Genomic DNA, 18,386 nt, shown 5'->3' on the forward strand with positions numbered 1-18,386 from the left:
CACAGCATGTGAAATTATACAACCCAGTAATTTATGATCTGCCAATATCTGAAAACATGAGGTTCTGCTTCATCTTAATTGAAAAACATTAATTTCAGAATTGTCCTGCCTCCTGGTCCGAGTCTCTCAAAGCACAGCACTGCATACGTGTTTATGTGACAAAAGAAAACAAAATAAAAGTAACTAAAACCAGCGTTTCTGCTCCTCGCCGGTCACTGAAGGGCACCCCTGGTTTGAAGTAAACAGAAGCTGAAAACCTCTGGACATGGTAAGATAAGTTCTGTATTATTTTATCCTTGTGGTATGTTGAACAAAGCATGTCACAGTCATTCCATTAAAACCCAATTTGTTCATTAAAAATTATAAAAAAATAAATAAATAAATAAAAAATAAAAAAACTATAAACATTTCTTTCTAAAAACTAAGCGCTAATTAGCTTTAAATGGGACTGCTTCCAGTTTTCACTAAATTCATTCTTTTAATTGTTATAAGAAGATAATTATAGGAGGTGGACTGACAGGAACATTCGACTGTATATAGCCATGTGTTTTGTTTGCATTTACTCCCATGTGAGTTTGAGTTTGCATGAACGTGTATGTACTCACGTCTTCTATCCGGGGATAAGGGATGTAGTCATCCTGTTAGAGAGAACATGAATGTAAGCCCTATGAATATATGACAGCCAAGTTGTTTATCATCAACAAACAAAGATGGAAGCTCTGCAATACAAAGCAGCAACTCCAAAGCTGGGTTGAGGCTCAACTCTAGTTCACTTAGCTCAAGAGATGAGACTAATTTCAATTCACAGTTCAAATTCAAATGTTTTTTTAGATTTGTTTTTTAAAGATCATTACCATTAGCAAAATTATTTTGCTAACTAGTTTCTTATGATTGAACTCAGTATGGTGAAAGATGTGAAATTTAATTAGGGCATATCCAGTAGAAAGAGACAAGTTTTGCCCCCATTCCCCAAGATAGCATCTAACCATTAAAGTCTAATCAAGGGTTCACAAATTTGTTTTAATTCATTCTAAGCCATTATCTGGTATGAATAGCTTTATTTCCCCATGTCATGCACTACTTGCACAAAAAAGTACTTGAGAGACAATAGTGTAACTGAGCCCAAGCCTGCTTTGGAGGAAAACACAGCGTACATCATGCTTTAAACTACAGAGGGACATTTCAGTCACATTTGCTATTTCTCATGACATTGAAAAACAAAAATAAAATAAACATAACACTGTGGTAGTAAGATAAATGTAACCTCTAGCTCATGCCGCCCTGCTCCGGGTTGAGGCAAGAATTAAGTGAGTTTAGAAGGAGCCCTATTGCAGAAAACATTACTGGCTATTTGGATAACTGTGTCTCAGGTGTAGCATCATGCTAACTCTTCTTCTTTACTTAAAAAACTAGAACAATTTTTTCAAAGCATAATTTTCACATTGCACTATGGTGGAGTACAGATTTCAGACCTGCCTTGTGTTTTATTTCACTCAGGAGACTGTATGTGAAAGTAATGATTGAAAAGCATATATGCTAATAATAATAATAATAATAATAATAATAATAATAATTTGTTCTAATTTTTCTATTCAAGTTTCAAAACATTTAACAATTAACTGAACAACAGTGCCCTTTTCTTATTCATAAACACGAGAGCTGATAGAGTTATTTAATAATAGCAGCAAAATTAACACTGGCAAAGGAATTAGAAATGCATGACTCAGCCCTGTGCTCTCACTCTGAGGTGTTCCGTATGTTGGCATTTCTGCTTCTTCTGGCTTAGTCTGAAAGCCATCAGCCTTGACCTTATCACTTCTAGACGCGGAGGACATTTGATGCTAACTGGTATTTAGCATGAAGGTGACCTGAGGCATCTGAAGGTTTTGGAAAAGGCACTTTTTCTTCCCCAGAGGTTTACAAAATAAATGACCACCAGCAAAAGAGCAAATGTAATCAAGGGAGCAGGAACAGAGGTAGGTTTGACACTATTTGAATAGCAATATGTATACATTTTAGACACATGCACATTCACACATACATACACACACACACACACACACACACACACAAACACTCTCTCTCTACTCTCCACACCTTGTGCTTCTTAGTCTCCTCAGTTTTAGGAATCTGTTGTGATCCAGGTTTGCATTAGAAAGTGAAAAGTGAGAGTGGGGTTATTCCAGGGTAAAAGCCAACAGCATAACATTATCCATTCTTTCACTCACTCGTATTTACATGAACCAGAAATCTGAATAACATTAAAATTATATTAAGAATTTTAACCCAGGCTTTCTCCTTAAGTTGGCTATCAGAAATACTGCTCAGTTACTAAGCCTCACTCAGTCACACGCTGCTAAAAGCAGGGAGGGTGAAGGCTAGTATTTGCTTCCTCCAAATCATGTGAACCCAACCACAACTTCTTCTTTTGAACTGGCTTCAAAACAATGTCACTACACAGCTCAGCATGCTTGGAGGAGAACAATAACAGCCCAAATCTGATTCTTGCATTGGCTTTGTATCTTGATGAATGTTGGAGTCACTTTCAGGGAATCCCCAGGGAAAGACATTTGGTAAATGTTTTTAAATTAATATAAAATATATTTATTAAAACCTTTACCAGCCTTGAGTGTATTCCTCACAGATTGGGCTTTGTATTTCTTTAACACTTAATCTGAAATGCTAAATAATATGTTATTACTAAATCACAATTTTTATGTATGTGCATTATCTGACCAAATATATATATATATATATATATATATATATATATATATATACACACACATTTCTAAAATCATTCTGAATTTCCCTTTACCTCCTGGTACTCAATATTATCTCAATGATATGACTGAGGAGATAATTGTGGGAGTCATCTTAATAGGTGTCTTCTCCAGTCCAACTTACAATAAGTAGCCTGAGTTCAGTCTGTGGCTACAGCACTAAAGAAGCTCTCTAACATTTTTGTAACTACCCACTATCAGTGGTTTCAGCAGAACATGGTCCATTACCACAGTCAAGAATCTTAATACATTTATCTGTACAATAAAGAGAGTAGAAACACGTTTGCCACTGGGCAGTGGCTGAATTCAGCTGTTAAATATTTTCTGTTATTAAACTTATTGTGAAGCTTATTTTTTTTTTGGAGGTTTTTTAATGTTCCAATAAAGGCTGGAAATCTGTATAATAAAATATTTCAGAGGTTTTAATACCTGTGTTTCAGAGGGAATAACAATGTAGTAATATATGTGGAGGTCTGATAGGTTGCCTGATTGTTTATAAATAAACATAACTTTTGTAAAATGAAAGTAAATGGGAAATATGTTTTTACTTAATTTTAAAGACATTCTATCATACTGCAGCCATAAATTTACATTACAGTTGTATTCAAAGCTATAAGCCACTATAATAAAATACACACAAATAAATATAAATAGTGTATTAAAAATTGAAATGGCTCTGTAGATTTGCCAATTTTCTTTTTCACCTAGAAATGTAAAAGGCTGGCCTTTGACCTGGGTTTCCAAACCTTGGCATATAGAATTCCAGCTTGTGCCATTCAGCAACAACCAGTCAACCTGTTTTTATTCCCTTTTTAATCAAAGTAGTATGCATTAAAACAAATCTCTGTGGTAACCCACCATACATTAAAGATGCAGGAGGTAGAACTTAGATAAATAAAAAAAAACAATAGCACAGCAAAACCCAGCCTGTGAACAATGTCAGCCTTGATTGTGAAGAGTGCGGCCTCTGTGATTGTCCATTTGAGAGACTTTAGCCTTTTAGCATCCAGAGCAGGTCGATTTCTCCATCATATAGGACTCACAAGATAACACAGTGTCCACTTCAAGGTCCTCTGAGTGATGCACTGATCTCCTACTTCAAAAGAGAGCTCTGTGTATTGATTCACTGTTTTTAGCTACTGGCCAATATACACTCCTCCAACTCCTCCCCCTCAGATATCCAGAAGTGGTGTGTCAGGTCAATGAGCGGCGGTGCTTTGAAAAAACGCGGTTCAGAAAGAACAAATCTCCTCATCTCCCACACACAACACTAACTAAACAGCCACCACAGAGACAAGTACTAGGTGAATCAATGGAGATTTAAATGAGGGATGTGTATCCCACTTTACTGTGTGATTATTCAGTCACACTTGGAAGGTGAGCCTCCCTGCTGGTTCAGCCCAAAGAGGGTCCACAAGAGCTCTCCCAACAACCAAGGCAAAATAATCACACCCTTTGTCCATCTCCATTGACGCACTATCAGCTAAAAGCCCTGGCAAGCACAAAGTCCACTGAAAGGGACAGGCCAGGCCATTGCAGTTTATAGAAAAGCAAGTGTTAACCGGGGAAGAGTAATCCACATTCTCTTACCTGCATTCTCTCCAGCATGTCGAAGAACTCAGCGGACTGAAAGAGAAGCACAAAGGTGTAAGTACAATCCCACACTGAAAAATTATAAGCATTCAGATGAAAAAAGGTCATGTGGTAACAAGCTATGCGCCTGGTTTAAGTCAGATATGTTAATTGATTAAAGGAACACTACAGCATTTTCTGCATCTGTGGCATATGGTCAATTACTGCAGGTAATTTATCTGTTTTTCAGTTTGTAAACAAACAGAAAACATGAACGCCAACTTCGTCGACTGCCCACTTGCATCTGGATTTCCATTCTTTTCTATTTACAGCAAAAAAGCATAAAAATGACATGTTCGTGGTAAAACATCATAACAAAATCTTTTATCCCTTTCAGAAGGTAAAACACTTAATTTCTGACTGTGTAAGTTAGCCTATTTCTGTGAGGAGTGTGGTGTGTTCTCCCTGTGTTTGCGTGGGTTTCCTCCGGGTGACTGTCTGTGAGGAGTGTGGTGTGTTCTCCCCGTGTTTGTGTGGGTTTCCTCCGGGTGACTGTCTGTGAGGAGTGTGGTGTGTTCTCTCTGTGTCTGTGTGGGTTTCCTCCCACGGTCCAAAAACACACGTTGGTAGGTGGATTGGTGAATCAAAAGTCTCCGTAGGTGTGAATGTTTGAGTGTGTGCCCAATGATTTCAGGTAGGCTCCGGACCCACCGCGACCCTGAACTGGATAAGGGTTACAGATAATGAATGAATGAACTGTAGGCTTGTAAAAGTGACTGTAGCAACAAGATGATGTTAAATTATATTATTTAAGTAGTTCTCAAATATCATTTAGACAAAAACCTAGTTGAGAGAACACTAGGCAGGAAATGACAGACAACCAGTCATTCTACACCCTGCTCACACCCAAACAAACACTGATAATCAAATCCAAGTCATGCGTGTGTGTCACTAAAGTTATTCTGGGTCCGCCAGCATTTTTCAAACAAGAAAAACAGCTTGGCATGCATGCTGTGAAGTTCAAATCAGAAACATATGGATTCAGATAGCGTGCTTAATACTAGACACAAACAGTACTGGACAAATCAGAGATAACAATTTATTTATGTCACATCTTTAAGCTGTTCTGTATTTTTGAGGCAATTAGATCCACAAAAAAACAAAAATCTATATGTACAATGGGAAAATTCAAAAGTTTAAAAGTGCATTAAAAGATGTAAACAAAAAGGGGACAAGAATTCATAGAGCTCAAAAATATGGCAACATCAGGCAGGGAGTAAATGCAGTGTACAGTAGTTGTATATGTCACTAAAAGTAGTACATAAACTTTCCAAAGAAACAGAAGCACCCCCTACTCGTCGTCCTGTGAGCAGCCTTTATTTAAAAAAAAAAAAAAAAAACACTGCTTAACAATGCTATGTAAATGCAGTGAAAGTGTAACAGGTGCCAGCAAATTGCGGAGGTGACAGTGGAGAAAACATATCACTCTGTTAATATTTAATTTGCCATGGATTCATGACTAGCACGGCTCCACAAAGTCAACAAAGCCTGGCCTAGAAGCACCACGAGTGCCAGGATAACCTTGGAGATTTAGATATAATGACCCAAACTCACAGAGGATCAAGGGCAGCTGCTGAAGTCCACCAACATTAAAGACACTGACCGCTTGCAGCAGACACACATAAACACACCCAACGGAGAAGGCCAGAGAACGCAGCCTGAGAATTAAAGTCTCAAAGCGTCACGCAGAAACTTCTTATCTCCTGCAGCACCCAGTGGGCGCTGCTGCTGCTGTTCCAACACTGATTATCAGCTCTTGTTCTGAAGGATTTTTAAAAAACAAATGCTACACTGACAGCTAAACCCTGAGTGATAACGAAAATACATACAAATGTTACTGTCCAAAGAAAAAATAAGTTATCTCCAAAATATTAATTTCTTAACTTCAGTGGAATTCAGTGTAAACAGTCCTAAGTTATTTTGAAGCATTTCTATTGATCCATTAATCACAAATGTTTCACACATTTGAAGAGCAGCTGTTGAATGGAGATGCATGTTTTGCTTTGGATATGTAATTTAACCTCTTACATTCTTAAGACCTGCATGAGAACCTCCATACTACACATTCCTAGCTATATACTTTATAATATTGTCATTGGAGTTACCAAATAAGTAGCTACTGAATAATATCTTAAGACTAACAGCTGAATATAAGATATATAAGAATACATGATAATAAATAAGCATACTTTAAGTGTTAACACTAAAAAGAAATGCCGGCAGTAATTATCCATAAATACATAACTGTAAAAAAAAATGCGGTGTTAACTACGACAAAACAATGAGAATAATAATAATAATAATAATAATAATAATAATAATAATAAGACACCGGTGGATGACCATTAAATAATGACAAATGATGATGCATAGAAAAGTCACTTCAATATGACTACATCTGACAAAGCACAGCCCAGAAAATAAGCCCATGTGATAAGACAGTCTGCGATTGCTGATAAAGCAGTGAGTACCTGAGACATGCTGGATATCCGGCACTTTCACACACACTCCAGAAGCTCCAAGCATGTCCTCCTCCATGCAGGCTTCTCTCTTACAAACCTATACCCTGCTGCTGATGAGCCTCAGGCAGAGGCAGGAGGAGCAAATTCTAACCTCACCTAAACACACACGGGCAAATATGCATGCACACACATGCAAACACACACACGCACACAGATACACACCCCTATCTAAAGACAGAAAGCCACTCCCCACCTCCCTCACCCACAAACACACACTCTGAATTCACCACACTGATGTCACACGAACTTGTGGCCCTGGTTTATGCTGTTATTATATAACTGACACAATCATGGTACTTATGTATAGCTTTACATATGTTTTTACTAGTATTAGTGTTAACTGGATTTTGACTTGCTTCTACCACAACTAGTGTGTTATTTTAACATTGTGCTCATTTATTTAATCACTTTGAGAGACTCTCAACTTTCAACTCACATAAAACAGCGCTGTCAGTATAGCCTCCCCGCCTTGGTGTGTGCACGTCCAGGTTGATCATGGTATAAAAGACTGACAAAGGTAAACAGAGCTTGCTCTGTGCTGATATGTTTTCTATCACTCTATAATAAAGCTCCATGCTGCACTCATTATTGGATGTAATCTGATAATTACTGAGCAAGCCTTCATAAAATCTTAGAACACAACTCACTCTCTGAATTACTTTTAAAAAGAATGATAAAGTAAATGGTGCATTGAAATATTATAAAATTTGCCCCCTCCAGGGTGTGTTCCTGCCTTGTGCCCAATAATTCCGGGTAGGCTCCAGACCCACCGCGACCCTGAACTGGATAAAGATTTGCAGATAATGAATGAATGAATGTTATCATTTGCAAAAGTACACTTTAATCTATTTGTTTCAAATTAAATACTTTAAACAAAAATGTTTGTTAATTAATGTGTACAGTTTGTTTTGGTTAAATCTTGCTCTCACCCACCTCTCTCTCTCCCGTCTCTTCACTCTGCTCTCTCTCTCTCTCTCTGTGTCTCTCTTTCCTGTCTCTTCACTCTGCTCTCTGTGTCTTTCTTGTCACTTCATTGTTCTCTCTCTCTTTAGTCTCTTCACTCTGCGTCTTTCTTGTCTCTTCACTGTTTTCTCTCTCTCTCTCTCTCTCTCCACTCTGCTCTCTCTTTCCTGTCTCTTCACTCTGCTCTTCTTTCTGTCTTTCTTGTCACTTCATTTTTCTCCCTCTCTCTCAAAACAGAGCTGGCTCCACCACACGAAACATACCATGCCACGACTGGTCCAGCCTGTGTCTGTAGATTTTTCCTGGTTTCTCTCTTTCTCTCTCCGTCACTACCACTTCTCTTTTTTGCTCTCATATTCCCCTCTCACTCGCATTGTCTCAAACAGTGTATTGTAAGTAATGCAGGCTCCCAGTCTTCTGCATCGCTGTGTGTGCCTGACATTTATCAGCACCATGGAACCTTGCCCTTTTCCTCTTTGAACACCAGTGTTTCTGCTGGGAGTGGTGTCTTACCACAGCACGTGTGTCATCATACTTTTTCAATTGAAATTCAATGTTTCTGAAGAACTTTCACTGACACCACACCCAGAGAGATCTGGTGATCTTTTTCTGCAGCAGTAGGTGGTTCTTGGCCACGTTAAGTGGCGAAAGAGTCTGGCCATGTAAGACTAGGTTGAAGAATACAAACCCCTACCCCTGGACCGTGGAGCAGTGGAACTGCACTCTCTGTGGTATAGGACACCTATTTAATATCACTGGGGTTAGCTGGCGTGTTAACTGTGATCCAAAACTAATCATCCACTGCCATTACTTGCCCTCGCTAATGTCCTTATGGATAAATGAATCAAAACCACACAGAAATGTTTCATATGGTCCATTGCATATTTTTATGGGCCCTTCTTTCCAAAAAAAGTAGAAGCGGTTACTGCATTGAATTTCAGATGTGAATTTCAGGCTAGACTACTTTTGGAACATGGCACAATATTGTGCAGCCAACCAGAACAGAGTAAATTTACATAAATCATGATTGCTTGATTTGCCAACAGGTTTCATTGCCATTAAATCAGCAATTCATCGCCAGTCGGTTAAATGACCAGATTAAGCAGCAGACAACAGGAGCATGACTTTAGAGGCCAACTTCATTTCCTTTGATTAAGACCATGTGTCACACATTATGCACGCACGCACACACACACGCACGCACGCATACACGCAGAGAGAGAGACTAATAAAATAGGATAAAAAGTGTTAAAAATTGTGAAATCATGAAATATAATATAAATATAAAATATAAATGTGACCTCAGGGAAATGCTGATCTGAATGAAAATATTGTAAGACTCTTTTTGAAGGTGTTCAGAGATGAAATGGCTCTTAATATTTACCACCTCTTGCTTTTTCTCACTACTTTTTTTGCCCCTCTCTCTCACTTTAATTTTCTTTCTCACCACTACACTGTCACTCACACTCCCCCTTTTATTTCTGATAAAAGCTGACTCATTTTGAAGGTGCCACCCGCCCAGTCACCCCAGTTTCCCAGCAACATCTTCATCTATCAGCGACACAATCTTTCTCCAAATGCGCTGCGAAACCTTTAAATAATGGCATGAACCTGGGCGCACTAGATGTGCTTTCAAATGCAAAGGAAATGGAGATACAGTGTGAATTAAATCGAGTCACAAAGCCCAGAGGAAACAGAGCCTGAAGCCTTGCTGAACTCAGCCGGCTGCTGTAACCTTGAGAGAGTAATTGACTTTGACCTCAGAGTAAATGCCTACAGCGTCTTCACTGGCCGTATAAAGTCACTGTAAGCACTACGTCAGTCACAGAGATTATACCTCCACTGTTTTTGGCCTGCGTCAGTGTGGTTTGTTCGTGGGTCGTGTCACATGACATATGGGCATTGGGGTATTGTTGCTTGCACTGAGACTGATAACACATTTTGTGGTGGATGAGAAACCTTCAAGGTGTCTGGCTAGTGGCCTGGTCACTGATATTTAAATTCTTAAAGGCAATAAACAGATGTTAGCACATGGTGGGATGTAAACAAAGTAAATATGGTTTAGTGATGGGCAATTCTACGAAGGAAGTCCTTATATCATGCCAAGCACCTGCTGTTGTTTTAAATAAATCACAATCACTGCTCAAAAAAATAATGTATTTTAATGTAATTTTTCCCTCTATCTATCATTTTTCTTAATTTTATCCTATGAGTTTACATTGTGAGATTTCATAATGTGGCTTAATGTTAGAGAAGTGGGCTTGGGACCGCAAGAACACTATCTCAATGACTGCCACTCTGGGTGAGTGCTCTCACTGCCCCAGTGCATTAGGGTGTGTGTGTGTGTGTGTGTGTGTGTGTTCACTACTACAGATGAGGTTATTACTAAGCTGGACAAGCCACAGAGGACAGTAGCAAAAAAAACCCATCCCTGCTAATGAACATTTGCTAGAGTTTAGATCATACAAAATTACATGATGCTGAAATGCAATTTAAGTGCTCTTCTACAGAGGAGTTGGTCACCATGCTAACATTAGCACAATCGCTAATGCCAAACTATCACTAAAACTAATCACTATAACTAACGCCAAACCTTTCTGAAGATGTGACCTTTCACATGCACCCAAAATTAATATTAATGACACATGTCAAGTTTCTGTATGCTAACCAAAACTGAGCCATGCTCTACAATTTCTCATGATCCTGAGTGAGAATATTTGCCCAACCTTTCACTTGCTAGAGATTCTACATAAGAATGCATTTGTGGTCACTGCATGAATGAGTCCATTTTGATTCCAGTCTGAAGCAAAGAAAAGTCACCCAAGGAAAAAGATGGAAAAATATTTTAGGTTAATCACTGATTGGTCGGTTTTATAGTGGCTACACTGACGTGAGAAAATGAGTGAGATAACCATGAGGGCTCAACAAACTGGGGCCAGATTTTATCGTCTTATGCCTAACCTTTAAAACAGAACACATTACAGGAAATGTGCCAAGAATAACCAAAATAACCAGCAACTGATTTATTATACACTCTATATACACTTATTTGAAGATGAGGGGAAGCTTGTTATTATTGTTAATATTATATTAGGGATGCTGTGCAGGGTACAGTTTAAATGTGTCACTGAGTCTATTGTACTTTATATATACTAAGTAAAAAAAAAATTAAGTGCCACAATTTTGAATGTTATACATTTCTTTTTACTAAGATTACTGAAAAATATTTTGATTATTCAAAAGATAAATATTGGGTGGCACGATGGTGCAGCAGGTAGGTGTCGCAGTCACAGAGCTCTAGGAACCTGGAGGTTCTGGGTTCGAGTCCCGCTCCGGGTGACTGTCTGTGAGGAGTGTGCTGTGTTCTCTCTGTGTCTGCGTGGGTTTCCTCTGGGTGACTGTCTGTGAGGAGTGTGGTGTGTTCTCCCTGTGCTCCGGTTTCCTCCCACAGTCCAAAAACACACTTTGGTAGGTGGATTGGTGACTCAAAAGTGTCTGTAGGTGTGAGTGTGTGTGTTGCCCTGTGAAGGACTGGCGCCCCCTCCAGGGTGTATTCCTGCCTTGCGCACAATGATTCCAGGTAGGCTCTGGACCCACCGCGACCCTGAACTGGATAAGCAGTTACAGACAATGAATGAATGAAATGAAATGATAAATATTTTGTTTTATTTTAGTAGGTTAACTAGCTAGTCAGGTCAATTTCAAATAATTAAAATGTCAGATACCCAAAGGGCTAATGTATGGTTTGCTGGCCGTCTAGCTAGCAAGTTACATATGTTATGGAATGTTTAGGGTTTACTCACTGTTTTTACCACCGCAGAGAATAACAAGTCATTTACCAAAGATCACGGTAGCTGAGCTGTTATTTGAAATAACACATGACCCGAATAAGAAGATTAAAAGATTAGATACTCCAACAAGATGAGATGAGATTTGAATGCTCTACTGCTGTTATACAATAGCTCTGCAAAAATAAAATACAAACACAGCATCATATCTAATATGTTTTAAAATGGTAGTTCCTTCCACCAAAAAGTAAAAGCAGCAGCATTTTAAACTGCCTGGAGAATCATGAATATCAGGTTCAACTCAGATCTTTCAGTACCAGACTAACCTGAATGTCCACTTTAACACAAAAAGGACAAAAAACAGCACAGTTTGTTCCAATTTAAGGCTTATACTGACAGAGTGCTTGTAGAGGCAGACAGTGTATGAGTGAGTGCATGCAGTGTCTTTGTGTTTGTATGTAAATTATCAGCACCCTCACCTTCATTGTGGGTGGTGCAGTGCGGGGAGGTGAGGGTGGGCATTCTCCCAGAGGCACACTGGAGATGGTCAGCAGCTCTTGCTTCCTGTAAAACACACACACACAATAAGTCAGGCAGAACAGCACATGTTCAGTACTGAACAGGCCTTACAAAGCTCCAGTGTAGTTTTGCATTCAACCAGAGCCGCCTAAAATGTGCACACAAAGACTAAAACACCCACATTAACAGGATAAAAACCTTGTTTGAAATCCACAATGTCAGGACAAATAAAATTACCCTCAGCTCATTTAGATATAACAAACTTAAAGATACAGTAATAAAATAAGCCTTAAGACACATATTGAGAGCAAAAGAGGACCCTAATGTCCTTCTCAGGATCTGCTGACTTTGCACCTCCAGAGGATGAGGTGAGCATCCTAAAAACATTGCATCTCACTCTCACACACAAAACATGTCCCTATCCAGCACAAACAGAGACACTACAGTAGCTCGAGGAGTTAAAAGAAAGGAGAGAACTGGAATGAGACGCGATGAGAACAGGTATTTATTGTTCCCTGGCGGAACATGATCACACACTAAAAGCATTTCTTTCAGGCATAGACAAACATGAGAGGGACAGGGCCAGAGCAGGTTTAACATTAGGCAGCTAATATTCCCCATTAAGTGGAAATGGAAACTCTCTTACAGACTGAGGCCCACAATATGTCATTAAGACTTCACATCGTATTACACTTCAGAGAGCCATAAAACATGAACAAAATGAGAAAAGTAATGTGGTAAAGTGCCACCGCACTAAAACCTTTACACACCTGAGCTCATGTGATTTTGGTTATATAAACATTTTTTATTTTTCAGCACTAAAGTCCCACTTAATTTGGATAGCACCCTATTAAGGTTTACCTCATTAACACACTGCACAATTCAACAGACTCAACAGCATTTGGGTTAGCATAAGTACCAAGTTTATGGCTTTATGTTTACGACCATGGTGAAGGCTCGGTTTCAGTTAAAGTTAAGGTCAGCATTAGGGTCAGGGTCAATTTCAGGTTATGATTACACGTGCTTTATTTAACACTGAAAAGATTCAATTTATGAACTCTAAATGTATTCCTTTTTTGCCCCTCCCAGTCATCATTTGTCACCAATTCCACTCTAAAGACAAGCACATGTTTTCTGACCAATATATAAAGTCAGCTACTGCAATGGCACTGGGCAGTTCAATACACTGGAAAACACCAGCTGCCCAGATATTCCATGTCAGCCAACAGATGCCTGCACTGGCAGCACAGTGGCTAGCTCTTACCCAAAGAGCAGGGCCAATTGATTACTTTGAGTCCCAGCCTTGGACGCTGAGACATCATTCAGGGTCAGAATGCACTCGTTTAGATCGTTGCACCACTCAGGAGGCCCAAGTTAATGCCTTTTTTGTGCATATTTCTATACACCGTTTATAGAGATTGAGATTGTTAAGAAACATTGCTTGTGAAATTCAGTTGATTGGTTACGTTAAGGTGAAAGTTAAGGTTCAGATTAAGATTGCGGCAATTTCTGAGTTACGGCAACAATACTGTGCATTTATCATCAATTCGTCTACATCAATTCAGACCAAAACTTATGAACAGACCAATAGAACATACACAGTTATTTGGAATACATTTCTTTGTGATTACGTTACATTCAAACCATTTTTCTGCTTTCTCTTATGGAGTTACCATTTAGAAGATGCTCGTTTTTAACTCGCAATGACATGCTGTTTACGTGGCAATGATAGCCACATTTGTCTTAAGCAATTTCAACAAAGCTGCATTTTATTTCATAGCAACAGGACATTTTGTGACTAACGATGGAACACACTGGGATTAGAGAGAAGGTCACTAGAGGTCTGAAGAGAGTTAACCAGTACCTATAGTAATTAAGTAAATATGGGGTGTTCCAGATGCTGTTCCCCTGCATTTCAGACAGCAGGCTAGAGAAACAATTGTATTTCATCCAATTACTGAACCACAGAGACACAGCCTGACATTCAGCAACAAACCAATGCAGTGACACAGCAAATTCAGTGCTTACGCCTCTAGTGAAGTTGTGCTGCAGAGAGCCAATGGAAAGCAGCAGTCATTTGCAGGTCACCTGGACGTGATAAGATTGATTGGAGCCTAATGCACAGGGGAAAATGGCTTTGACTTTCACTTAGTGAAAGAAAAAAAAATGCATTTTTCCAGCTCTTTGTTCTGATTTTTTCCTGAAAAACATCCAGCTTCCTGAAACAGCTTGGTTACACAGAGTGCATCTCTTAAAACATACTTTTAAATGGAAATTTCACTTCAAAAACATGCACAACTCATGAATTCTAGAATGATCAGTGAATATAAGCATATTTATATGTTAGGAAAGGTAAATTAAACATAAATCTGAAAAAAATACATATGCTTTGGGGACTATTTTGACTCACAGTTCCTCCAAGCACCAGCCAAAATATTCATAATCATTTATTGTAATTACTTGCTGTGATAAATGCACTAATCATAATAGGGCTTTTCACAATAAACAACTCTGAATTATTTTTAATTATAACTTCTCTCTAATTATGCAGAAATAATTGTAATTTCCCTTTAACCCTCTGAAACCATCTATAGCAAACACAGACACCAATTAGCTCATTATTCATATTAAAAGCAAGAAATGAATAGATTTCTCACTTTCACATGTTTTGATGTCACATCTGTGTTCAATTCAGAATCGGAGCCTACCCAGAATCACTGGGTGCAAGGTGGGAACACGCCCTAGAGGGGGCGCCAGTCCTTGACAGGGCGACACACACTCACACATTCACTCACACCTACGGATGCTTTTGAGTCACCAATCCACCGACCAACGTGTGTTTTTGGACTGTGGGAGGAAACTGTTGCACAGGGAGAATAGACAGATTTTATCATAATTTAAATTTGATGGTCTCACAGATGTGTCGACATATATAGCGTTGGTTACAGTCTCTTTTTGCCATTTCTTGACATCAAAACAAACAAGAAAACTATTTTAAAAAAATCTATAACCTCAAAATATGAATCAAATCTATGTTTAAGGTGTCAGACAGCCATTATGCATACAGCTGCTCTTCTGCTGTCTCTCTATCTCTTCCATCTCAGTAAGCAGATGACTCTGAAGACCTGGTTAGAACAGTGCTCTTATAGCTGCTGAAAACTACAACCCAACTCCACCAATGCCAGAAAACATACCTACTTTCTACAGTACAGTGAGCTTCCCAACACACCACAGTGGCTTCATACGCTAATGGGCCTGCAATATGCCCTGCAGCCAATGGAGTCACAGTCCCTTGTCGATGTAACTTATGTTAGCACCATGTCCCTCTCGTGTATTTTTGCGCAAGTAGTTTCTCGAAGACACGGTGCTAACATAAGTTTTCCTCTGCACATCTGTTATAAAGACCCCAACAACAAAAGCGGATCCCTGGCTCTCCAAAACCGAATAACTGCGGTTGCATTGGTTATTATTCTAGAAAGAGTAATTTGTGCCCCACAACTTTTTTCAATGTCTATTTCTGGCCACGTCACTGCTCACGACAAGATCAATGGGCTACAATACTGCTTACTTTTGTGTCTCTCTCTCTGCTCAAGTCACCAGCACATAACCAGCCTTTTGTGAACTGAATCATGGATTCTGGAGATGAGTTGATTACATGTTGTTCAGATGAGGGACTGGAGGGGAAATGCCAAACTGTGCCATGCATTGGCCCTCAAGGACCAGAACCAGGATCCTGAGAGTGGCAAGGTAGAAAAGACAGGGCGCAGGGAGCTTGTTATAAACATTTTGGAATATCAAGAGTCATGAGGCCTTTCCCTCTCATTATAAACCAACAAATGACACCATACAGAGGCACACTCATCATAGTGACACTGTGTGTGTGTGTGTTTCTGGGTGAACGTGGTGCAGTGCGGCCGTCCTTGTGTCTGTCTCCGTGGTAATGAGGCAGAGTCTGCGTCACTATCTCACTGAGAGAGGGCAGGTTCACAGAGACGCAGCATGACAAAGGAAAAGCAGAGAGAGAGAGAGAAATTGGAATGGGGAGAAGGGAGTAAGGTACATATATTGCAGCAGAGCAACAGGAAGCAATTTAACAGACAGATTCAATCACTCTGCACTAAACACAATCATTCTGCAGGAAATCAGCCTGAGAGATCATCATCTGACTAATATTGTGAGAAACCTTTACAATATCAAAAGAGTACACACAACAAATAATCTCTGACAAGTTAGAGATTTGATAATGTCCACACATAACGACATGATCCATCAGAGTACATGATGTTGATGAGATGTGGAAGTGGATGATATCTCAAAGCCTTTTCTTCTTCTGCTCCTCCCTCATCAGCTCACATTCAGCATGCTGCCATATATCTATTCCTTTAATTAGACTTGATTCAATACTAACCACATCTGCCTGGCTGTTACGATTGCCTAATGTTCCGGCTACATCTCCATGTCTACTGTACTGATTACAGGGGAGAGAGAGAGGGAGAGATATTGGAAGAAAAGTGAGAGAAATGGGCGCAACATGAAGGGATAAATAAGAGAAAACTCACAGGGTGGGTAATAACACTGCCACTTCCTAATTAAACTCTAATTATAAATCTTATTCCAGACCTGATAAGTGTTTGTTATGAAACTGGATAATGAACTTGATCATCCCCCGGTCCGACAATTACAGCTCTCAAATCACTGCACTAATAGAGACGTAATACTTCATAGGCAAGTGTGACAAATGGAAGCAACTCATTCCTTGGACTAGGGATGGGTAAATGGCAATATCATCATCTTAAAACCATCATCTTAATGTCAAGATATTATATTTGAAAAGATATTATCAGGATCAATGTTAGGGGTGGGCGGCACGGTGGAGCAGCAGGTAGGTGTCGCAGTCACACAGCTCCAGGGACCTGAGGTTGTGGGTTTGTGGTGTCTGTGTCTGTGAGGAGTGTGGTGCGTTCTCTCTGTGTCTGCGTGGGTTTCCTCCGGGTGACTGTCTTTGAGGAGTGTGGTGTGTTCTCTCTGTGTCTGCGTGGGTTTCCTCCGGGTGACTGTCTGTGAGGAGTTTGGTGTGTTCTCCCTGTATCTGCGTGGGTTTCCTCCGGGTGCTCCGGTTTCCTCCCACAGCCCAAAAAACACACGTTGGTAGGTGGATTGATGACTCAAAAGTGTCCGTAGGTGTGAGTGCATGAGTGTATGTGTCGCCCTGTGAAGGACTGACGCCCACTCGAAGGTGTGATCCCGCCTTGCGCCCAATGATTCCAGGTAGGCTCCGGACCCATCGCGACCTTTAACTGGATAAGCGGTTACAGATAATGAATGAATGAACGCATTTCAAGCTTGAATTTCCATGTCATGTAGTGGATATACTATATATATTTTGTTTTTTTACTAGTTGTTTAATTTTTCCTTCCATCCATTATGTTCACATGTGCTGTAGTTATTCTACTATGGCATTTCTAACATCTTGTATATGTTCCAGATTGTTAGAAAACCTAGGAAAACAAAATATTATGAAAGATATAGCTTTAGATATAGGAATTTTGGAATTCTCTACGTATTTACTTTTTGTTTTTGTTATAGCCTACATTTAACTTTTGTGTTTTCTGCATAGGTGGGCATGTTTATGTCCTCTGTTTCCTCAAAATCACTTTGACCTGCCAGCCTTGTCCTGATGAAACTCCATAAATAAATTCCATTATAAAGCTCTGAGTCAGGGCTCTATATATTATCCATCTGCCCTGGGCTTCAGAAGAGTGGAGCTACTGATTTACGGTGGCAGTTGTGTCACTGTTGTGTGTGTAACTTAAGACTGATAAGAGCCACACTGAGACAGTACTGCTATAATTATTATTAGAGGCAGGGATTATGTGCAGCATTAGTGTCAGGGTTGAGATCTTTTTTTTTTTTTTTTATGCACAGACAGAAAATATTGATGTAGTGCAGGAAGGAAAATTTAAAAACTTGTTCAGTGTCTTAAAGTTCACTTCTGGGTTCTCGTGCAGTTAATGGTGGGGTTACAGGGGTCCTTCCTATGGGTTTACACCAGCTATTTATAGAGAGAAATGTCGTGGCCGGCCAGTGACCCTCACACGGATTCTCAATAACATAATCACACACACACACACACACACACACTAAAAGTTGAAAATGTATAACATAGGTAATTGTCCATT

At 39.5% G+C, this 18,386-nt stretch overlaps 1 protein-coding gene across 9 annotated transcripts in view; it reads right to left on the reverse strand.

Annotated features, from left to right (window-relative positions):
• rap1gap2a (RAP1 GTPase activating protein 2a) overlaps nt 1-18,386 on the reverse strand; it is an 80,572-nt gene that overhangs the window by 18,069 nt on the left and 44,117 nt on the right. For 4 of the 9 annotated variants that reach the window (XR_010800352.1, XR_010800351.1, XM_066660611.1 and 1 more), the window contains 4 exons: nt 12,168-12,252; nt 4,374-4,409; nt 2,098-2,130; nt 606-638 (listed from right to left, as the gene is read on the reverse strand). Coding sequence is in view for 7 of the 9 variants with exons in the window: in XM_066660611.1 (XP_066516708.1) it covers nt 606-638; nt 2,098-2,130; nt 4,374-4,409; nt 12,168-12,252 (187 nt within the window). In the remaining 2 variants the exon portion in view is untranslated. Of the gene's footprint in view, nt 1-605; nt 639-2,097; nt 2,131-4,373; nt 4,410-5,969; nt 6,183-6,886; nt 7,040-8,163; nt 8,322-12,167; nt 12,253-18,386 lie in introns of those variants that run through there. The other 5 variants (XM_066660603.1, XM_066660641.1, XM_066660626.1 and 2 more) reach the window with 4 other exon arrangements.

Source organism: Hoplias malabaricus, chromosome 1 (assembly GCF_029633855.1).
Source record: "Hoplias malabaricus isolate fHopMal1 chromosome 1, fHopMal1.hap1, whole genome shotgun sequence".
NCBI classification, from domain to species: domain Eukaryota; kingdom Metazoa; phylum Chordata; class Actinopteri; order Characiformes; family Erythrinidae; genus Hoplias; species Hoplias malabaricus.